At 35.2% G+C, this 21,780-nt stretch overlaps 2 protein-coding genes, 1 long non-coding RNA gene and 1 pseudogene across 3 annotated transcripts; 2 read left to right on the top strand and 2 right to left on the bottom strand.

Moving 5' to 3' along the window:
* Window positions 1-3,067: 3,067 nt before the first annotated feature.
* LOC115973097 lies at window positions 3,068-5,737 on the bottom strand. The gene is made up of 5 exons (XR_004087608.1): window positions 5,592-5,737; window positions 5,388-5,487; window positions 4,651-4,757; window positions 4,462-4,538; window positions 3,068-3,217 (listed from the first exon to the last, which is right to left on the bottom strand). It is a non-coding gene; the product is annotated as an uncharacterized LOC115973097 (long non-coding RNA).
* Window positions 5,738-6,284: 547 nt separating this feature from the next.
* LOC115973096 (disease resistance protein RLM3-like) lies at window positions 6,285-6,780 on the top strand. Its single transcript, XM_031093331.1, has 2 exons — window positions 6,285-6,685; window positions 6,729-6,780. Exons 1-2 carry the CDS (start codon window positions 6,285-6,287, stop codon window positions 6,778-6,780), a joined length of 453 nt encoding a protein of 150 aa, XP_030949191.1.
* Window position 6,781: 1 nt separating this feature from the next.
* Window positions 6,782-11,008, top strand: LOC115973101 (TMV resistance protein N-like). Its single transcript, XM_031093335.1, has 4 exons — window positions 6,782-6,977; window positions 8,672-9,770; window positions 10,193-10,465; window positions 10,554-11,008. Exons 1-4 carry the CDS (start codon window positions 6,805-6,807, stop codon window positions 10,683-10,685), a joined length of 1,677 nt encoding a protein of 558 aa, XP_030949195.1. The 5' UTR covers window positions 6,782-6,804; the 3' UTR covers window positions 10,686-11,008.
* Window positions 11,009-12,231: 1,223 nt separating this feature from the next.
* LOC115973095 lies at window positions 12,232-19,693 on the bottom strand (annotated as a pseudogene).
* Between the last annotated feature and the right edge of the window lie 2,087 nt (window positions 19,694-21,780).

The raw sequence follows: 21,780 nt of genomic DNA, 5'->3' as shown, positions 1-21,780 counted from the left end.
TTTGAACTACGGTTTAAGGTTAAATTGTGTTCATAAACAATCAATTGTGTCACTATAGTCCTTAAATATTTTTCATTGTTTGTTTACTTATCATAAAAAAATAGTCACAGTTATACAAGTCGTGTTTCCTTCAAACTACTTAGTTTTGTTAGTAGGAATCAAAGTTAACTATAGAGTGAGTTACGTCTGTAAGCTAATATCATAGGCATCACTTAATTTCCAAAAGGAGAGGACGGACAAGGGTAACATTGAACCATTTTCAAAAATCTATGGGTTTAAATTTTAGTTGATAATTCGGGTAAGAAATTGAATTTTGATGCATAATTTAGGGTTCAAAATTTACCATATATAAACTTTTTTTAGCTTTCATGGTAAAAATTCGAAACGTTTTTTTATTTTTTATTTTTTATTTTTATAATCTCTAGTGTAATTGTTAAAAACAAAGAGACAGAGAGAAAGAAAGAGAGGAACAACATTTCCCAAGTGTAATATTATGCAAAGTGTCAAATTCATTAGACATAGCTTGCTACCAAAGAGGGTTAATACTAGTCTCATGATAAGTGTGATGCTTATGGGGAGTGGAAAGAGCAACGAATTAGTGATAATTAGTAATGAACAGAACCTGGTGAATTAGTATCACGAATAGACAAGCTAGAGGAAGCAATAGACCCTATGTGACTAACAAGGATACGAAACCATCAAAAAATGACAGGACTAGAAGTTTAAGAATGTTTTATGGGAAAGTAGTGAGGCATCAAAGGTCATAAGTTTGCAACAAGCAGAATCGATGAATTTAGAATTGCTACTTGAGCCTTGAGGGAACAGAAAAGGCAGCATAAGTGCAGGACAGAACTTAAGACGATCATGTTATTAGGCAAAGAGTGCAATGTCGTCAGCATCTTTCAATGGTGGATCTACATTTGTTCCCACAAAGTAGAGGTGCAGGCATAAAAATTTAAAATGGATTGACTTGATTATTGGTGCATCTAACAAATTTTGGTCTCGATATGAAATTTCAAGGCAACATGGCAAGGAAGTCCCGAGCTGCCTTGGCTATCTCAAACCTTGGTAAGAGATTGTTGATGGAAGGAGCATGAATGTTGTTCCAATATTCATTTGTCTTTTGAATTGTCTAGGAGATTGTATCAGTGACATAACACCACAATTTTCTACATTTGAGGAACATAACCACGTTTGGGCCCAAGAATGGTAATTGGACCCATCCAGACTAATAGTGATGGGATGGGTGACATCATTGGGCTAGGCCATGGTTAAGAAAACTTTGATTCTTTATGTAGAAGCAGAGAAGTTAGCATGCAACCAAGTTGTATGGCCTATCTTTGAAGAAGGAACTAATTCGTGGAATTGATTTTACAAAAGATGAAGATTTGTGAGATGAAGCAATGTGGACAGTAAGCGTGTTCAAGATTGCACAACGGTGGAGAAAGAGAGACTAAAGATGTGACTCTGATTCTATGATATTGCTCCACCTTGTTTATGTCGCTCGTTTCCTATAAACTCTTCAACGAGTACTTTATACGGCGAAGCGAAGTGAACAAGAAAAACATGGTATTTTTTGCTTTGTATGTCATAAAATAGACAAACAACATTAATCACTTGAGGTAAATCCAACCAAAAACTTTTCTTCATTCTCTTATGTGCTGAAACCCTTCACTGTTTGCCATACTACGTAATAATCTTTGCTTGTTTACAGTGTAAGTCATTGCCCATGAGCTATTGCCATATTGGAGAAGGCACCAAGTACCAACGAAAGACGATTCTCCATATTTTAGTATAAAGTATTACATTAAACTTTATACTAAAATTCTGCCCAAGTTTTACCTTTTAGTTTCCATGCATGAATGAAATCGATCCTTCAGAATTGTGAATTATTGTTAAAAATGGGTCTACCGTGTATCCTTGAAATACTTCCCACTGCCTCAGCTAAGGGCGATTGGACAAGGACCTATGCACTTTTTGCATTGTTAACAAGCCATAGTATATGTATTTGATCTATTAAATTCTTTTAGTTGATTTGTTTGCTCACTGTTTGGAGGAATGTTGACTTGCTCAAGATACTCTTAGTATCTTGCAGGATTCTCAAACCAAACATTTGTAATTGAACACAGTAGAGACCACCTTCAATTTGCCCGTAGGACATCGTCCAAATTTATTTTATTAGCATGCCAACCCACAATTTGCAAAAATAAATTAAAATTTTTAAGTCCCAACGACAATTTCCCTTATCCCCTTCAATGAATGAACAAAGTTTATTGCATACAAAGTCAAACAATATCAATTGTCAAAAAAGAAAAAAAAATGCAACAACATGGTCACCATCAATTGAACTCACCTCTTTGCTTCAATTCTTCAAGTATTATAAGCTAGCCATTCAATTCTTCAAGTATGGAAACTAGCCATTCAAATCTTCAAGTTTTTATCATTTTTCGTTAAATCTACAAGTAGCCACCATTAGAACATCTTTTCAGATAGATCATTTTGCGTAAGTTCAATTCACATTCAAGTCTTCAAATACTGAAATCAAGTTGAAATTATATAAAGTTACCAATTGAGCTCCATACTTACTAATGCTCACCATCATTTTGCCAAATACTGATTGCTTGAATCCTCAAAAGTTAAAAGCTACAAACTTTAAGAAAGCTATCGAAAATTTTTCAAATAAAGAAGAGGTTCAACCAAATCAGAAGGCCTAAAAGAACCAAAAAATTTTACATTTCTACTCGGAATTATATATTCCATTGGAGCTAAAATTATCAACAAATCTTCAAGAACACTTTAGAGTTAACACTTATTTGAAACCCCCCAAAAAAAAAAATTTGGGTAGAGCAAAAAATTGAGAATATAAACAAGAATAGAAACCAAACAAAGCAAGAAACTAATAGTTGTCTGCGCCTTATCATTATTCGTGTATTAAACAGGAGCAGCACAAAGAACTGAAGTTCATATTTCCAATTTCATCAATCAGAGACAATTTAAAAGCAAATGAAATGAGAATGAAGTTCCATTTCTTCATATTTCCAAGAATTCAAAATAAACAATTAATGCAGTGAAATAAAAAGGTGACTGGATAAAAACTCATCAAAATATTGCTAGTGATCAAGAAAAATAGTTGAAGTGATTCAGAGGAAGAAGAAGCTGTACCATTTCCACCTAGCAGTACATGGTAATGGTGAACTTCAGTCCTTGTTGAGCAAATCTGGAAATCAAAGAAAATAGCCGATTCATAATGACATAATATCATAACAAAAGCCATAACTAACATTGAGAGAGAGAGAGAGAGAGTGACGTTATCAGATGCAAAGACAGAAAATAGTGGCAGCACACGCAATAGCAACACATGACACCAACAGCAATGCTGCACAGCTCTGTATGCTCAGAAACTTGAAGAAGAAGCTGACTGTGGTGGGCTACAACGGAATTTTTACGTTTTTCAGTAGATTCCTACAGGTTTGGGAATAAGGGAACCATCTGTTCTGGAGGGGGTGATTAGTTTCTCTTGTTATGTGCTAATGTGGTGCTCACATGGATCAAATGCCCAAAAATTATTCACACGAAAAGTTTTAACTTGAGATGGTAATCTAAGATTACCACATGAAATTCCTAGGAATATTCTCCAAATTTCATGAACCAAAAGGCCCCTAGGAACCATTTGATTATTACATCATCCACTACCTCCAAGAAGAATTATATGTTATAAAACACAACAATATACAATATTATAGAATTAATAACAAGTAAATGACATAAAATTAAATCACTTACACGTTTTAAACTCAAGTTTTCCAGATATCTATACATTTGCACAACTTTATACTAGATTTTTTTCTCCCATCCTGTCTTTATCTACAACTTTCCTAATGCAAATTGCTTACACCTATCCCGGGTCAATCAGACTTGTTATTGTACAAGTTTACCCCACTCAAAAACTAGAGGCTTGAAAAAAATAAGTGCCCAAATCTTGCACAATTCTCATCCTTCTTTCATTACCTTCTTAAAATATTGTATTGTTGTTTAGCAATGGTATCTCATGGCATCACTTGCTACTAAAAGGGTTCTCATGCATCATTTTCTTTCCTGGTGGAGCAAAATAGTCAAGTAGAAAGGGTTCTCGGTAGATGCTAGATGCTAATCTGATGAATCAAAGAAGATCAGTTTTACACTTCTAATGCATAACTGAACAGTAAAGTTCAGTGTCTAGACAATGAAGCAGAGGGATTTTCAAGATGGATACTTGATTAACAGGAACATCAAAAGGGATTAGCAGACTACATTCACTACATTAACAACACTATTTCCCTTCAAAATACTTCTTATTTGAAATGACACCATGCAAGCTTCACTTCCCACATTAAAGAGGGGATAGGAAACAAATGGTTTTCTCCTCTTTTTTTGTTTTTGTTTCCCTTCCTTTTAAGTAAAAGACATCCAGACCTTTCTAACCTGAGAAGCATCCTTCAATTATTTAGCTCAAACTTGGCAGAACTTGAGGAGACTCTTCCTCCATCATAACTAGAGCACTACACACAAAACTTGAGTCAGATAGAAGGGAATGAATGCATCATAAACTCCACAGGAATTGAGGAAATTTAACTTTTTCCTATAATTTGAAAAATTTTCAGGTGCAAATACCTTTGCTGAGGTACTTCTACCATCTCCATCAAGCCAGTGTTTGAAAGATTTATCCTGGAAAAAGCTCAACCCTCCTTGCAAGCTCATCCTTCAATAGCAGCATCCATCTGCAACAAATAAATGAAATGGAAATAAATAAATCTATACAATTAGAAGTGCCAACTACATGAAGAATATTAATAAGAGCATGTTTTACATTCTAAAACTCATGCATCTCAGCTTATAGAACATATTTTCATAAATTTATTAAGCGAAAAAGAAGTTATTGAAAATTAGTTTCTGTTCTTTGTATTTTAAAAGCAAACTTTTTGATCAACATTCAATGGAAGATCCCATAATGCTGACTCTAACGATTTAACCTTTTGTGTATACTATAGTATAAATGGTTCTCTCCGTTAGCTTGTTCTCAAATAAATAAAGAACTTGCAAGGAACAAAGGATAATTAAATAAAGTTGATAACCAAATTTATAGTACAATTAGAGGTCTTAGGATTGAGAAAAAGCCTTCCATTTAGAGAGAACAAATACAGTAGATAAGTTTTATACAAATTTTTAAAGCTTTTATAGTTTGGTATTAACTGAGTTGAACAAGCAATGTGACCAAGGTTTAAAAATATAAGCCATCAGTAAATCCTAAATTGGCAACACATATCACAAGACAAAAAATCCAGAAGACCAAATAAAAATTAAATATAAGCAAGTAGGCAGAATGGAGATATCATGGATAGCAATATTACCTTCATGATGCTTGCCAAGAGATTTGTAGCTTAGTGACATATACTGCTCTCCATTATTAGGAGAAAGAGGGTTCGAATCCTCATCCCCTCCTTGTTGTAACTATTGAATTATCAAGAAAAAAAAAACAAAAACAAAACAAAAAAAAAACTTCAGAATGCCTTACAAAAATGCAGATGAATCGCCTGAATTATAGAGAAAAGAACCTGTAGCAACAGATGAATCTCAGCCAACTGAAGCAGCCACATCAAAAAGGTCCTCAGAGCCAATTTAGTCATCCAACAAAACTATATTTATCTGGTGTAAAACCTCTATCAAACATGTCATTATATAATTCTACAGCAAAAGGGTATATTATAATTTTTCAGAAAAAATAACTATGGGTTGAGTCAGCCAGAGAGTAAAGTAATTTCATATAAAAATCACTATTTCTAAAAGAAAAAGCAAAGGCGAAAGGAAAAAAATTCAAACGGTTTAACATTGGGAACTAGATATAATCAAATAGCTTATAAATAAAATTAAACTCTTACGTATAGTTGAGTTATCAAAATAATATTTTATATATTAAAAAAAAAACGGATATTAGATATCAATCTATAATATTTATTTTATGATGTATTTTTCTTTATCACAAGATTAACACATAAATGTAGAACCCATCAAATAAGAGAACAAAGTTTCATGGGTGAATTTAACCCAAAAAAAAAAAAAAAGTTTCATGGGTGAAGAATATTAACGTGGCTAAAATTTATTGGAGAGTGTAAAAGTGGGTGTAAATTTTAAGCTCTTGGTAGTTGACTTGACTTGACTGATGACCCCATAAAGTCTCCTTGGCTCTGTGCTACACTACTACCACTACTGCTAGGTTTTAGCTATTCTTCCCGAATTTCCAAATTGCCATGGCTGCCACTACAACTCTTTCCAAACCCTTCTCTTCATCTTCTTCGTCTTCTTCCTACCAACCCTCCGACGACTATAGGTACGATGTGTTCCTGAGTTTCAGAGGCGAAGACACTAGCATGAGCTTCACCGATCACCTCTACTACGCTTTGACAAAGGCTGGATTTCGCACCTTCATAGACAATTTCCGAAGAACAGAAGATTATTCTTCCGAGATTTTCCCAATAATACAAGAGTTCAGAATATTCCTCATCGTCTTGTCCAAAAACTACGCGTCTTCCACGGGGTGTTTGGAGGAGCTCGTGGAGATCTTGCAGTGCTGTAGAAGGTCAAATCAGATGGTTGTCCCTATATTCTATCATGTTAGTTCCTCCGATGTGCGCAACCAGTTTGAAGAAGAGTTTGGGGAACATGGAAAGCGTTACTTTTTAAATGGAGACAAGGTATCCATCTGGAGGGGAGCTCTCACTGAAATTGCTAATATTTCCGGGTTGAATCTGGAGACAAGGTAAATGTCTAATGTTATTATTCTATGATGTTGATCCCTCCGATGTGCGCAAGCAGAGTGGTAGTTATGAAGAAGCGTTTGTGGAACATGAAAAGCGTTACTTGTTGGATAAAGACAAGGTATTCAGGTGGAGGGGAGCTCTCACTCAAATTGCTAGTTTGTCCGGGTGGCATCTCCAGGACGGGTAAATGTCTAATATTAATATTAACCCAACTCCCTAGCTTTTTTTTCTTTTCTTTTTTTTTTTTTGAGAGGAACTTCCTAACTTAGTAACGATTCAATCAAAATGCGTGTTCTTATGAACAAACAAAACAAAAGTCAATTTAAATAAGTGGTGGTAAACATAATAATAATTTTATTATTATAATTTATAAGGACTAACGTTAATTAATTATGTAATTTATCCTATCTTCAATTGCAGGTAAATTACACCAACTTTCATTAAGATTTATTGAAATGACATTTCCTATTCATTTATATAAATTGTACTTTCCATTAGCGTTTCTATTTAACTCAAACAAATAAATTTATTCAATTTCACAATGTTAGATTTTTACTCATTCGGAGAAACCGTAAGTGAGAGTGTCCTTTATACAAACTCAAGAAAAAAAAAAAAAAGGTTATTTTCTCCATGATTTATGTAGAAATATATATAAATTGAATACTTCATTAAAAGATACAAAAAAATTGATTTAATTATTGCATTTACAAAAACCTTCAAGAGATATTATCATTTTTATAATTTTATACAAACATATTATCATATATCTTATTGGGTCAGCCCGAAATCCCAAAAAGTTTAGAGCAAAGCCCACTAGGAACCCAACCCGTAGTCACCCAAGACTGATGGACCGAAATCCAAACTTCACACAAAATGCGCAAGTTAGCACTTTCCAAAACTTCTTCTTCCCAACCAATACACACGCACACTCTGTCTCTCTCTGTAACTGAGGTGTAGCAATGATGCAAGCCATATCGAGGCGTACAGTGTTTGTTTTGTCCGATTTATCTTCATTTTTCTAATGAGTTTTTTTTTTTTTTTAAATTTGTTTCTAGTTATTTTGTAAAATTAATTAATTATTGAAGGGATAGCACAGTTCTAGGCCGGGGCCGGGGGCAACGCCCCCCAAAGATCTAATGGATAAAAAAACACAATTCATCAATAAATTTATTGCTCTAACCTAATTAATTTGAGAAAATATATATTATGATTAATGCATAGCCACAAACCTTATATTATTTCTTTCGATACTTTCTTTCTCTTTTCTAATTAATTTATCCCTGACCTTGCATAAGTGCCCATTCCTAATGTTGTTGAGTTGCAAATTTTCTTTAGCATGGTCATGGTCTTATTCTTATTTAAGTATTGGTTATTCAATAAAGATTATCAAATTGTAAAGATTATAATAAGATTAAACTATCCAAAATCTGTTTAGTGAATACAATTTTTTGTAATTCAAATTCCAGTCCCTATCGTATAATTCTTACAATGTTAAATATCTCTCTCGAACTCTCTCTAAATTTCTCTAAACTTTTAAGGAGAGACAAAAAACCAATGCGTACATGTTCCACACCTAGGAATTGTCAGTAAATCACTAAAGATTTTTTATTTTTTGTTTATTTATTTTTTTTTTGAGGAAACAAATCATTAAAGATTTTGATAGATATTCTGCAACTCAAGTACGGATTAGCAACCATATAGTCAGTGCACCTTCACGTATTACTAGAGATGAAAAAACTATGATAAAGAAAATTCACGACTCTTTTTGTTTTTGAGAAGAAAATCTGCAACTCAACAACGTTAGGAATAGGCACTTGTGCTATGTTTGGGATAAATTAATTATCACTATTAATCCTAATTACTCACTATTATTCCAGGCATGAAGCTGAGACTATTCGGTCTATCATTCAAGAAATTTTATCACAACTGGACAACAAATACTTATTTGTAGCACTCTACCCAGTTGGAGTAAAGACTCGCATGAAAGACATTAATTCACTTTTATGTGTTGGAGCTAATGATGTTCGCATGGTAGGAATTTTGGGAATGGGCGGAATGGGAAAAACAACCATTACTAAAGCCATTTATAACAAATTTTATCTTCATTTTGAAGGTAGATGCTTTCTTGGAAATGTTAGGGAAACTTCCAAGCAGCATGGTCTGGTTTATCTACAAAAGCAACTTCTTTCCAAAACCTTGAGGATAGGAAATATAGAGGTAAGTAGTGTTGATAGAGGAATCGTTATGATACCAGAAAGACTTCGTCATAAAAGGGTACTTGTTATAGTCGGTGATGTAGACCAGCCAAAGCAACTAAATGCCTTAGCTGGAAGTCGTGATTGGTTTGGTTTGGGAAGTAGAATTATTATAACAACCAGAGATGAGCAGTTGCTAACGAATCTTCAAGTGGATGGCATATATAGAGCTAAACAAATGGGTGACAGTGAATCTCTTGAGCTCTTTAGTTGGCATGCCTTTAGAAATAAATATCCAGCTGTAGGTTATATGGGCATCTCAAAAAGTGTAGTTGCTTATTCAAGTGGATTGCCACTGGCTCTTGAAGTTTTGGGTTCTTTTTTGTTCAACAGGAGCATGAAAGAATGGGACTGTGCATTGGAGAAATTAAAAAGAATTCCCCATGATAAAGTTCAAGAAAAACTAAAAATAAGCTTTGATGCACTAAGCGATAATACATATAAGGATATATTCCTTGATATATCATGTTTCTTTATTGGAATGGACAAAAGCTATGTTGTACAAATATTGAATGGTTGTGATTTTTTTGCCGAAATTGGAATCAGTGTACTCATTGAGCGGTGTCTTCTTACGGTTGATGAGAGAAACAAGCTTATGATGCATGATTTGCTTCGAGACATGGGAAGAGAAATTGTTCGTGAAAATGACCCCAAGGAACCTGGTAAACGTAGTAGATTATGGCTGGATGAGGAGGTAATTGACATACTGACACTATGTAAGGTAAGAACTTCCTCTAGGAAAAAGATTAATAGTAAAACAGAATTTTATGTATATGTGTTAATAAGGGAAACAAATGCATGACCTTATAACAATGATATGCCACAAGAGTGTAATCCCCTTCATTTCTAATCAATACAGACACTTGTTTACATTTCTAACTTCATTTTATTGTTTCTGAGCTTCTTGGCATGGTTTACATTATTCTATTAAGAAAGTGTGATAGATGCCAATAAGAATACATTGGTTTGGTGCAAATGTTGATTAAGGGATTAGAGAAATGGGACATTTTTCTTGCTATGGTATGAGGTTCTGTGGTACATGCATGTTTTGCTAAGTTTGTGTTTCTTTTTTTCTTTTTTCTTTTTTTAAATCTCTCAACTTTCACATAACCAATTTGCTTACATAGTTCTTGTTTTAATTAGGGAATGGAAGGAGTTGAAGGACTCGCTTTAAAATTGCCAAGAAGTGAGGTGAATTTCAATACAAAAGCATTTATAAACATGGGAAGGATGAGATTACTCCAACTTGATTATGCACAACTCACTGGGGATTATAAATATCTTTCCAAAGAGTTACGGTGGCTCCGTTGGCATCGATTCCCTCTAAAGTCTATGCCAAACAACTTTTATCCAAGAAAGATAGTTGCAATTGACTTGCGATATAGCAATCTTAGAGAAGTTTGGAAAGATCCCAAGGTATAGTTTAACCTTAACTATCATGCCATAATTGTTTATCTTCAATGTGCTAATATTGTGCTTTCCTTATTTTCTCTCTCTTTGCTAGCTGCTCAATAAGTTGGAAGTCCTAAATCTCAGTCATTCACATGATCTAACCCGGACCCCTAACTTTTCAAGACTCCCCAATCTTAAAAAATTTATACTCAAAGATTGTACAAGTTTGTTTGAGGTTCACTAATCTATTAGAGATCTTGATAAACTTGTTTTGCTAAATTTGAAAGGTTGCAAAAAGCTTAGAAGTCTGCCGAGGAGTGTCTATAAGTTGAAGTCTCTTGAAACTCTCATTCTTTCTGATTGTTCTAATATTGACAATTTGGCTGACGATGTGGGGGAGATGGAATGCTTGACTACTCTTCGGATGGATAACACTGCCATAAGAACAGTTCAATCTACCATAAACCGACTGAAGAACCTCAAAAAAGACTCACGCAAAATGTTTTAACCAGAGACGGTAATCTAAGATTACCACATGAAAATCTTAGGTATATCCTCCAAATTCCATGAACCGAAAGGATCCATAACTCCAAGAAGAATGATATAAGAACTGTAAAATTAAATGTTATAAAACACAACAATATACAATATTATAAAATTAATAACAAGTAAATGATATATAATTAAATCACTTATGCGTTTTAAACTTAATTTTCCAGAAATCTATACAATTGAACAACTTTCAATTAGATTTTTTCCTCCCATCCTGTCTTTATCTACAACTTTCCTAATGCACATTGCTTGCACCTACCTTAGGCCAATCAGACTTGTGATTGTAAAAGTTTAACCCCACTCAAAAACTGTAGGCATTAAAAAAAAGGAGGCACCCAACTCTTGCACAATTCTCATCCTTCAAATGCCCAAAAAACAGTTGCGCAAAAAGGTTTAACCAGTGACGGTAGTCTATGATTACCACATGAAAATCTTAGGTATATCCTCCAAATTCCATGAACCAAAAGTATCCACAACTCCAAGAAGAATGATATTAGAACTGTTAAATTAAATGTTATAAAACACAACAATATACAATATTATAAAATTAATAACAAGTAAATGATATGAAATTAAATTGCTTATGCATTTTAAATTTAGTTTTCCAGAAATCTATACAATTGAACAACTTTTGATTAGATTTTTTCCTCCCATCCTGACTTTATCTACAACTTTCCTAATGCACATTGCTTGCACCTACCTCAGGTCAATCAGATTTGTTATTGTAAAAGTGTAACCCCACTCAAAAACTATAGGCATTCAAAAAAGAAGAAGGCACCCAACTCTTGCACAATTCTCATCCTTTTTCATTCCTGTCTTAAAATGTTGAATTGTTGTTTACCAATGATATCTCATGTAATCACTTGCTACCATAATGGTTCTCATGTCATTACTTTTTTCCCTGCTGGAGCAAATTTGTCAAATATAAAGGGCTCTCAGCAGATACTAGATGCTAATCTGAATAAACAAAGAACAACAGTTTTACTGCATAACTGAACAATAAAGTTCAGTGTCAAGACGATGAAACAGAAGGATTTTCATTATGGACACTTGATTAACAGGAACATCAAAAGGGATTAGCAGACTACATTCACTACATTAACAACACTGTTTCCCTTTAAAATACTTATTAACTGACATGATGCCATGCAAGCTTCACTTCTTACATTAAAGAAGGGATAGTAAACAAATGATTTTCTCCTCTTTTTTCATTTCGTTTTTTTTTTTATTTTTTATTTATTGGTTTCCCTTCCCTTTAAGTAAAGCAAATCTAGACCTTTCTCAACTGAGAACCATCCTTCAATTATTTAAATCAAACTAGGCAGAACTTGAGGAGCCTCTTCCTACATCATAACTAGAGCACTACAACACAAAACCTGATTCAAGTAGAAGGGAATGAATGTATCATAAGCTCTGCAGGAATTGAGGTACTTATACCACCTCCAAATAAAGACAATATATATAGGTACAAGTACCTTTGTTCAGATACTTCTTCCATCTCCATCAAGCCAATGTTTAAAGGTTATATCCGGTAAAAAGCTCAACCATCCTTGCAATCTCATCCTTCAATATTAGCATCAATCTGCAACAAATAAATAAATCTATACAACTACAATTGCTAACCATATGAAGAATATTTATAAGAGCATGCTTTAAATTCTAGAATTCATGCATATCAGCTTATAGCACATATTTTCGTAAATTTTCTAAGCAAAAAAAGAAGAAGAAGATGTTACTGAAAATTAGCTGCTGTTATTTGTATTCTAAAAGAAAACTTTTTGATCAACCTTCAATGGAAGATCCCATAAAGTTGACTCTAACAATTTAACCTTTTGTGTAAGCTATAGTATACAATGCATGTATGGTTCTCTCTGTTAGCTCATCCTCAAAAAAAAAAAAAAAAAAAAAAAAAAAAAAAAAAAAAAATAAAAGGTAATTAAATAAAGTTGATAACCAAAATCATAGTGCTAAATTAGAGGTCTTAGGATTGAGAAACAGCCTTCCATTCAGAGAGAACAAATACAGTAGATATGTTTTATACAATTTACATCTCAACTGATGCAGTTTAAGCTTTTATAGTTTGGTATTAACTGAGTTGAACAAGCAATGTGACCAAGGTTTAAAAATATAAGCCATCAAAAATCCTGAATTGACAACATAACAACACAAGAAAAAATCCAGAAGACCAAATAAAAATTAAATATAAGCAAGTAGTCAGATGGAGATCATAGATAACAATATTACCTTCAAGATGCCTGTCAAGAGATCTGTAGCTTAGTGGCATAGCCTGCTCTCCTCAATAGATAAAAATATTACCTTCAGGATACCTTACAAAAATACAGATGAATATCTGAATTATAGGGAAAAGTACCTGTACCATCAGTTCAATCTCAACCCACTGAAGCAGCCATGTCAGAAAGGTCCTCAGAGCCAGATGTGGCCACAAATGGATTATTTTCCATATAACCTTTTGACAGAAATAAGCTCACCGTCTACTTTCAGACCTGGTACATGTTCTTCAGACAAAGGCATACAGATTGCCTTAGCTGGTATCAACCCAAGATCTCTCATCTCAATTAAGAGATTAATAGCTGAATTAGAATTGTGTGATCTACAAAGAAAATTACATAGCCTAAAGTAATTATTGTAGCTCAGTTCTGCCCTTGCATCAATCATCTCTTGTAGCAACTGTATCACCATTTTAAGATCTCTTTCTCTACAAAAAATATAGAGTATTACATCATATGTACGTGCATTCGGAGTTATACGGCCCTCCTTCATCTGGTTATACATGGTTCAAGCCTATCCAGTTCTACTACTCTTAAGAAGTCCATGGATAGCAACTGTGTATGATACAGCATACTTCTCTACAACTGCTTTCCTAAATACTCTAATGGCTTTATAAAGTTTACCAGCCTTTATAAGTCCATCTGTAATTACAGTATGGATGTAAGCATCCTGACCAGGATAATTCACAATGATCCCATGGTAAACATTGATTGCTTCATCAATTCTTCTGGCTCCACATAGTCCACTTAGTAATCCAACAAAACTATATTTATCTGGTGTAAAACCTCTATCAAGCATATCATTATATAACTCAACAGCAAGATTTGGAAGCCCTGCTTTACAAAAATAACTTAGAAGCGCATTACCAACTACTAAGTCTGCTTCTATGACAAGTCCATGGACTAACTTGGGTAAGAGAGAAAACCTCTTAGACAAACAAATATTAGATAACAAAGAACAGAATGTATAGGAATCAGGTGCCAATTTTTTATTTCCAAAATTTACAAAAACATCAAGTGCATCATCATACCTTCCAATCTTGGAGAAACAATCTATTAATACATTACAAAGAACCAAGTCAGGGGCATACCCTTTGGGTTTCATGATATTTAAAACATGGAATGCATCATCAACCATTCTTGACTCCATAAGTCCCTTAATTAAAGTAGTATATGTTACAACATTAGGAGAACAACCAGTCTTACCCATCTTCTCCAACAAACTACATGCAATATCAATTCTATGCAACCGGCAAAACCCATCAATGAGTATACTCCAAACATTCACAGATATTGGAATGCCCAAAGTAACCATTCGACCCAGCACTTGATATGCCTCCACTAGCTTACTCAACTTGCAAAAACAATTCAATACCATCTCAAATGTCTCAACATTCGGATAATACCCCATTCCCAACATCATTGTAAAAACCTCCCGAACGCGAGCCAAATCATTCAACTTACACAAATTACACAATGCAATATTACATGTCAAAAAATTAGGCAACTGAGTCTCCTTCAAAACCTTCATGGCTACATCGACACGCCCAATCTTGAACAACACATCCATAATTACGTTACGCGCAAAAGTGTTAGGCTGAAAACCAAAGCAACCCATTTGCTCAAAAGCCTTAAAAACCATGTCATACATTCCCCCACGCCAATAAATCCTCAACAAAAGCAAAAAAGTTTGTGCCTTTGTAACAGACCCAATACTCTCTAATCCCCTAACAACCCCTCCAACAGTTTCATACCGCTGCATAGGGCGGTTAACCACAGCAACCATGTGGTCAAACGCAGTCGTGTTATGAAAGTAGTTGGGTTGCTTAGCACACCATAAAAAGAAGCTCAATGCAATCAAATCAGAAGTGCAGTTCAGTAAGGTGGAATGTACAATCTGATGAGTGAGAGTGATAAAGGGATTGTTTTTCTCGGGAAAATGTTGATTTTCCCGGAATTTTTTACTCTGGGTAGTTGGGTTAGGTAGACATACCGTTGCCGAGGAGAGACAACGTAGTGGCAGAACTGAAGTGATGTAGAGGCGATTTGGGGCTTTGAGAGTAGCAAACTCCACCTATAAAATCTCCATAACATTTCCAGGAAAATTTAATTTTCCCAGAAACCAAATGCGACATAGGAAGCGAGTTAAAGTAGAGAGCTGTAAAGGGTTTTTGAAAATCTGTGTAAAACTGCCTTCAAAAAAAAAAAAAAATCTGTGTAAAACTAAAACCCTACAGAAAAGAGAGAGATGATGGATCGGGTTACCAAAGTGAGTATTTGGTTCCAGGTCAATGGACTGTCCTTCTTCTTATGGGTAATTCTACTGGGCCTTAATCTGGTGAATTTTAGGCTGGGCCTAGTGGGTTGTGTGGGCTTTCAACTAATGCACACGAACCCACAGTTGCATAAGGTCTATGAAAGTAGGCAAATGCATATATTAGTTTCCATTCTATTCTCTACTCCTTAATAGAGTGTTGGGGCATAGGCCAAGTGTGGTCTCCCCGTCTATGCTTCAACCACCACTCTTCTTCTTTTTCTCTCTACAAATCGCTGAACAAGCAATGATAGATTTGTCAAAATTCACATTCGACAAAAATATATTGAGTGAAGATGTAGTTATTGATTATCAAAAAAGTTTGTAGGCCAAGATTTTTCCTTAAAAAAAAATAAATAATGACTCTTTAACTTTATTTATCGCCCTTATTATTATTTCACCATTTCTTTTTCTTTTTCATTTTTCCAACAAGGGAATAAACAAAATAAAAATATTACTTTTTTATTAGTTATGAATAAATTCTAAATGATTTGCCTGTAAAATAATTATTTTATTATTAAATTGATCTTACTCACTTAATAGAGTTCGATAAAATTTCGAGCATGCATGAGTGCCTTACACCTTCCCATATAATATACATGACCCTCCAAATTTATCTTTTATGAAGTATAGACCAATTTATCTTAATAGAGGTTCGTTCCAAAATTCTTTAGCAAAAACACGACCCAAGTCAAGTTTCAATCATATATGCAATGCAAACCACCAATGAAAATAAATGTGAGAGATATTTGGGGCTATTTTTTTTTGATAAACTGGAAGTAATATTCAACTAACAAGGAAAGGAAAGCTCAGGACAAAGCCTGTTACACCAAGTACCATGACAATCAGCCTCAACAGAGGTGATTAAGCTCACGGGAGGAATAGAGTGAACAATAAAATCTAAAGATTGAGAATGGCCAGAATTTGCTAACCAATCGGCGCATTTATTCGCCTCATGATAGACATGTTTAATACAAACTTGAGGGATTTGCAGAATCAGATGTTTGCAGTCGTCAAAAATAGGAGAGATCACTGAGTTTCGGTAAGGATTGTTCAACGCATCAACCAAAGCCTTTGCATCCATCTCGACAATAACAGCTGGAAGCTTTCTTTGAACGCACAACATCAAGCCATCACAGAGAGCCCAAATTTCAGCAGTGAAGCTGTTAGCATTCCCTAGTTTTCTTGTAAAGCCAGTCACCCATTTGCCCCAACTATCTTTAATCAAACCACCCCCTGCTGTCGATCCCAAAGCTGCAATCCAAGACCCATCAGTGTTGAGTTTCCACCACCCCTGTTCTAGCTTCTCCCATCTGATTTGTTTAATAATCATCTGATTGTGCCGCCTCAGTTGAGAAGCACACAAGAAAAATTCCGAGCCATGTAAGGCAATAGATTTGCATAAGTTCGGGTTTACTCCCCTGTTAGTAAAGACAATATGGTTCCGCTATTTCCAAACCAACCAGAGAGTAAAAGCAAAGAGCACATACCAAGGGATGCCCACGCCATTCTGGGAAGATTTGAGCCTACAATTAGTGGTTAACCATTCCTTGATGTCCTAGGAGAAAAAATTGGAGTACAAGCAGTGTGTTCCCATTTGGTACCATATGGGTTTAACCAAGCTGCAATCCCGAAAGGCATGTAAGATAGATTCAGCTTCTAAGTGACACAAAGGGCAGGTGGTTTCTAAAGGGATACCTCTGTTTGCTAAGCATTCCTTCACACCTATGCTCTGTTGCATGCACTTCCAAATAAACATTTGAATTCTAGGCAAGGATGGAAGCTTCCATATCCAAGAACTAGAGAAAGACTCATTGCCTGAGGAGTTAATGGCAAGGCGATAGGCACTCCTCATATCAAAATCCCCTCTAGGGGAGAACTTCCATGCCATTTTATCATTGCACCTTGTCACAATAGGAATGGGGACAGCTTGAATATTAGCTTTTACTTCGGGAGGCAGCTCAAAAGGGATATTAGACCAGTCCCATCCGACTAGGAAGAGCACATATTTGACTTGCAAGTTAACAGAGTCTTGCGGGAGCGGGCCTTGGATATGAGGCCTAATTGGACCAAAGTTAGACCAACAATCAAACTAGAAATTTAGACAGCTTTCATGGCCTGGAATCCATTTAACCCCTTTTTTGAAGACTTCCTCGCCCCTTTTCATCCCTTTCCAAACCGGAGACATAGGGAGTTTTGCTTCATTCCTAGAATTAATTCTTTGTCTAGTGTAGTATTTAAACTTGAGAACCTTAGCCCAGGGTGCATTCCTCTCTATGTGAAACCTCCAATTGAGCTTGGCTAGGAGAGCCGTGTTTCTACCTTTAGCAGATTGTAAACCCAAACCTCCTGCCTCCTTTGGTTTAGTCACTTCAGCCCAATTAACCCAATGCATCTTCTTAGCATGATCGGTCGAACCCCAAAGGAAATTCCTATTGACCCTGTCAATACCCTTAAGAATTTTACTAGGAAGAGGAGCATATTACATCACATAGTTTGGGATGGTTGAGGAGGAGGCATGAATGAGAACCACTCGGCCAGCCATAGAGAGTAAGTTGGCTATCAGCTATGGTGAGACAATCAAAAGTCTTGTGCCGCAATGGCATGGCATGATCTCTTTTTTAAAGAGAATTGGGACTCAAATCACTCTCTCTTGTTATTATAACTAACGAATTATTAATATAAAAAAGATGGAGCTATGATGGGACCTACAAAATATACTGGTAATTTTTGCAACAACCAAGACTTGATTGGTTAAAACTTAAGACAGCAGTGTTGTAATGTTGTAAAGAACTTGTCATTAGGGTTCATTTTATAATCCGTAATTGTTAATGTAAAATGCGCTAAGATTATGAAATAGAGGAATAACTATTGTATTGCATTGTCCTCCGTTTAATGAATTTCTCCTCCTCTTGATCTGTTATTTCCTTGGGCATAAGCAAATCAAACACAAACTCTAGTCTTTTCTTGAATGTAGTTATGTTTGGGTTAGGAGAATTCGCAACTCTGCTGCTCATACAGTAGCAAAAATATCAATGAACTCCGACTCTTCATTTTGTTTGAACAAAGACAATCTGCCAGTAGTCTTAGTCTCTGTTCTGATCTTCTTCTATGAATGACATTGAAGCTCATCAATATATGTACTGGCAGCTACAAACCTGTTGTATGCGCATGTGATTATTTTTGTAAGATGATTCCTACAGTAGCTTTTACATAAATACGCATACCTTCTAACAAGAAAATGCATTTAGCAATTAGTGTAGCTGTTCTATGTGCAGGCAATAATGAAGTTGAGGGCCCACGTTTTGATATCTCAAAAGCAAGGCCAGCTGAATTGAATTCACACTGTACATCACCAGTTCATAATAGAATCCATTCTATAATCTAAAAAGCAGAGCCAGCTCAATTGGAATCTGCTCTATGATAGTGAGAGTATTTATATTAGTCCGTGAAATTTTTTTTCCATTTTACATGTTTAAAACTTTTTTTTTTTTACTTTATTTTTTATTTTAACAATTTATTTTTACAAAACATCCATGTCAAATTATTTATTATACACATTTATTCAAATAAAATATTCAATTTTTTCTCACTCCCATCTCTCTCTCTCTCTCTCGTAGACCCAACACAATTCACACAACCACCATCATCTAGCCACCAGCCACCATCATCAAGCCACACAACAACCCAGCCACCATCCCATTCAACCAAGCTACCATCAATGAAATTCACATACCCATTCAACCGAGCCACCATCAACCAGCCTCCAAAAACCCAAATCCAAAGATCCATCATCACCCTACCCAATCACCTCATCAAGCCACACAACAAAAATCCAAAGATCCAATCACCATCATCAACCTACCCAAATCCAAAGATCTAAAAACCCATCTATCAAAATCCCAAAACCCACTAGAAACAAAGAAAAACCATTGGAGATGACTGTCCAACAAGATCGACGCCTCCTACTGTCCGGCCGTGGAAGCTGCGTCAAAGCCCAGGTGCGTCTAAACCAGATACCCATTCAACCCAGCTCTGATCGACGCCTTCAACCCAGCTTTGATCGACGCCTTCAACCCAGCTCTGATCGACACTCATGATGCATAACCCCGCTGATCTGTGGGTTCGGCCATGGAAGAGGAAGCTTATGAGATGAGAGAAACAGAGAGCTGAGAGGGTTGATGTGGAGAGAAAAAAAATGAGAAAAGAGAAAGTTCAGAGGACCAGTGAGAAGAAAACAGACGAGGGAGAGAGAAAAAAAGAATAAAAAATCATTTACACATTGAAATTATATATTCCATTGGAGCTAAAATTATCAACAAATCTCCATGAACACTTAAAGAGTTAACACTTATTTGAAACCCAAGAAACAAATAGTTGTCTGCACCTTATCATTATTCATGAAATAAACAAGAGCAGCACAAGGAACAAAAGTTCATGTATTTCCAATTTCATCAATCAGAGACAATTTAAAAGCAAATAAAATGAGAATGAGGTTCCATTTCTTCATATTTCCAAGAATTCAAAATAAACAATTAATGAAGAAAAAAAAAAAGGTGACTGGATAAAAACTCATCAAAATTTTGCTAGTGATCAAGAACAATAGTTGAAGTGATTCAGAGGATGAAGAAGCTGTACCATTTCCACCTAGCAGTACATGGTGATGGTGATCTTCAGTCCTTGTTGAGCAAGTCTGGAAATCAAAGCAAATAGCAGATAATTAATGACATAATATCAGAACAAAAGCCATAACTAACATTGAGAGAGAGAGAGTGACGTACGTGATCAGATGCAAAGACTGAGAAACTGAGAAAATAGTGGCAGCACACGCAATAGCAACACGACACAAACAGCAATGCTGCACCGCTCTGTATGCTCAGAAACTTGAAGAAGAAGCTGACTGTGGTGGGCTACAATGGAATTTTTACGTTTTTCAGTAGATTCCTACAGGTTTGGAAATAAGGAAACCACCTATTCTGGAGGGGGTGATTAGTTGCTCATGTTATGTGCTAATGTGGTGCTCACATGCATCAAATGCCCAAAAATTATTCACACGAAAAGTTTTAACTTGAGACGGAGATTACCACATGAAATTCCTAGGAATATTCTCCAAATTTCATGAACCAAAAGGCCCCTAGGAACCATTTGATCATTACATCATCCACTACCTCCAAGAAGAATTATATGTTACAAAACACAACAATATACAATATTATAGAATTAATAACAAGTAAATGACATAAAATTAAATTACTTATACGTTTTAAACTCAAGTTTTCCGGATATCTATACATTTGCACAACTTTATACTAGATTTTTTTCTCCCATCCTGTCTTTATCTACAACTTTCCTAATGCAAATTGCTTGCACCTATCCCAGGTCAATCAGACTTGTTATTGTACAAGTTTACCCCACTCAAAAACTAGAGGCTTAAAAAAAAAAGTGCCCAAATCTTGCACAATTCTCATCCTTCTTTCATTCCCTTCTTAAAATGCTGTATTGTTGTTTAGCAATGGTATCTCATGGCATCACTTGCTACTAAAAGGGTTCTCATGCATCATTTTCTTTCCTGGTGGAGCAAAATAGTCAAGTAGAAAGGGTTCTCAGTAGATGCTAGATGCTAATCTGAATAAACAAAGAACAGTTTTACACTTTTAATGCATAACTGAACAGTAAAGTTCAGTGTCTAGACGATGAAGCAGAGGGATTTTCAAGATGGATGCTTGATTAACAGGAACATCAAAAGGGATTAGCAGACTACAATAACTACATTAATAACATTGTTTCCCTTCAAAATACTTCTTATTTGAAATGACGCCATGCAAGCTTCACTTCCCACATTAAAGAGGGGATAGGAAACAAATGGTATTCTCCTCTTTTTTGTTTTTGTTTCCCTTCCCTTTAAAGTAAAAGACATCCAGACCTTTCTAACCTGAGAAACATCCTTCAATTATTTAGCTCAAACTAGGCAGAACTTGATGAGACTCTTCCTACATCATAACTAGAGCACTACACAAAAAACTTGAGTCAAATAGAAGGGAATGAATGCATCATAAACTCCACAGGAATTGGGGAAATTTAACTTTCTCCTATAATTTGAAAAATATACAGGTGCAAATACCTTTGTTGAGGTACTTCTACTGTCTCCATCAAGCCAGTGTTTAAAAAATATATCCTGGATAAAG

This window comes from Quercus lobata, unplaced genomic scaffold (genome assembly GCF_001633185.2).
Source record: "Quercus lobata isolate SW786 unplaced genomic scaffold, ValleyOak3.0 Primary Assembly Scq3eQI_2016, whole genome shotgun sequence".
Lineage (NCBI taxonomy): Eukaryota > Viridiplantae > Streptophyta > Magnoliopsida > Fagales > Fagaceae > Quercus > Quercus lobata.
This window is presented reverse-complemented; position numbering and strand designations above follow the sequence as displayed.

Excerpts from the sequence above, each read along its gene's own strand:
- LOC115973101 (XM_031093335.1), top strand. The coding sequence starts at position 6,805 with ATGTTATTATTCTATGATGTTGATCCCTCCGATGTGCGCAAGCAGAGT. Across the intron at positions 9,771-10,192 it reads ACATACTGACACTATGTAAG|GGAATGGAAGGAGTTGAAGG; the intron begins GTAAGAACTTCC and ends TGTTTTAATTAG. Across the intron at positions 10,466-10,553 it reads AAGTTTGGAAAGATCCCAAG|CTGCTCAATAAGTTGGAAGT; the intron begins GTATAGTTTAAC and ends TCTCTTTGCTAG.
- LOC115973096 (XM_031093331.1), top strand. The coding sequence starts at position 6,285 with ATGGCTGCCACTACAACTCTTTCCAAACCCTTCTCTTCATCTTCTTCG. Across the intron at positions 6,686-6,728 it reads CGCAACCAGTTTGAAGAAGA|GTATCCATCTGGAGGGGAGC; the intron begins GTTTGGGGAACA and ends AATGGAGACAAG.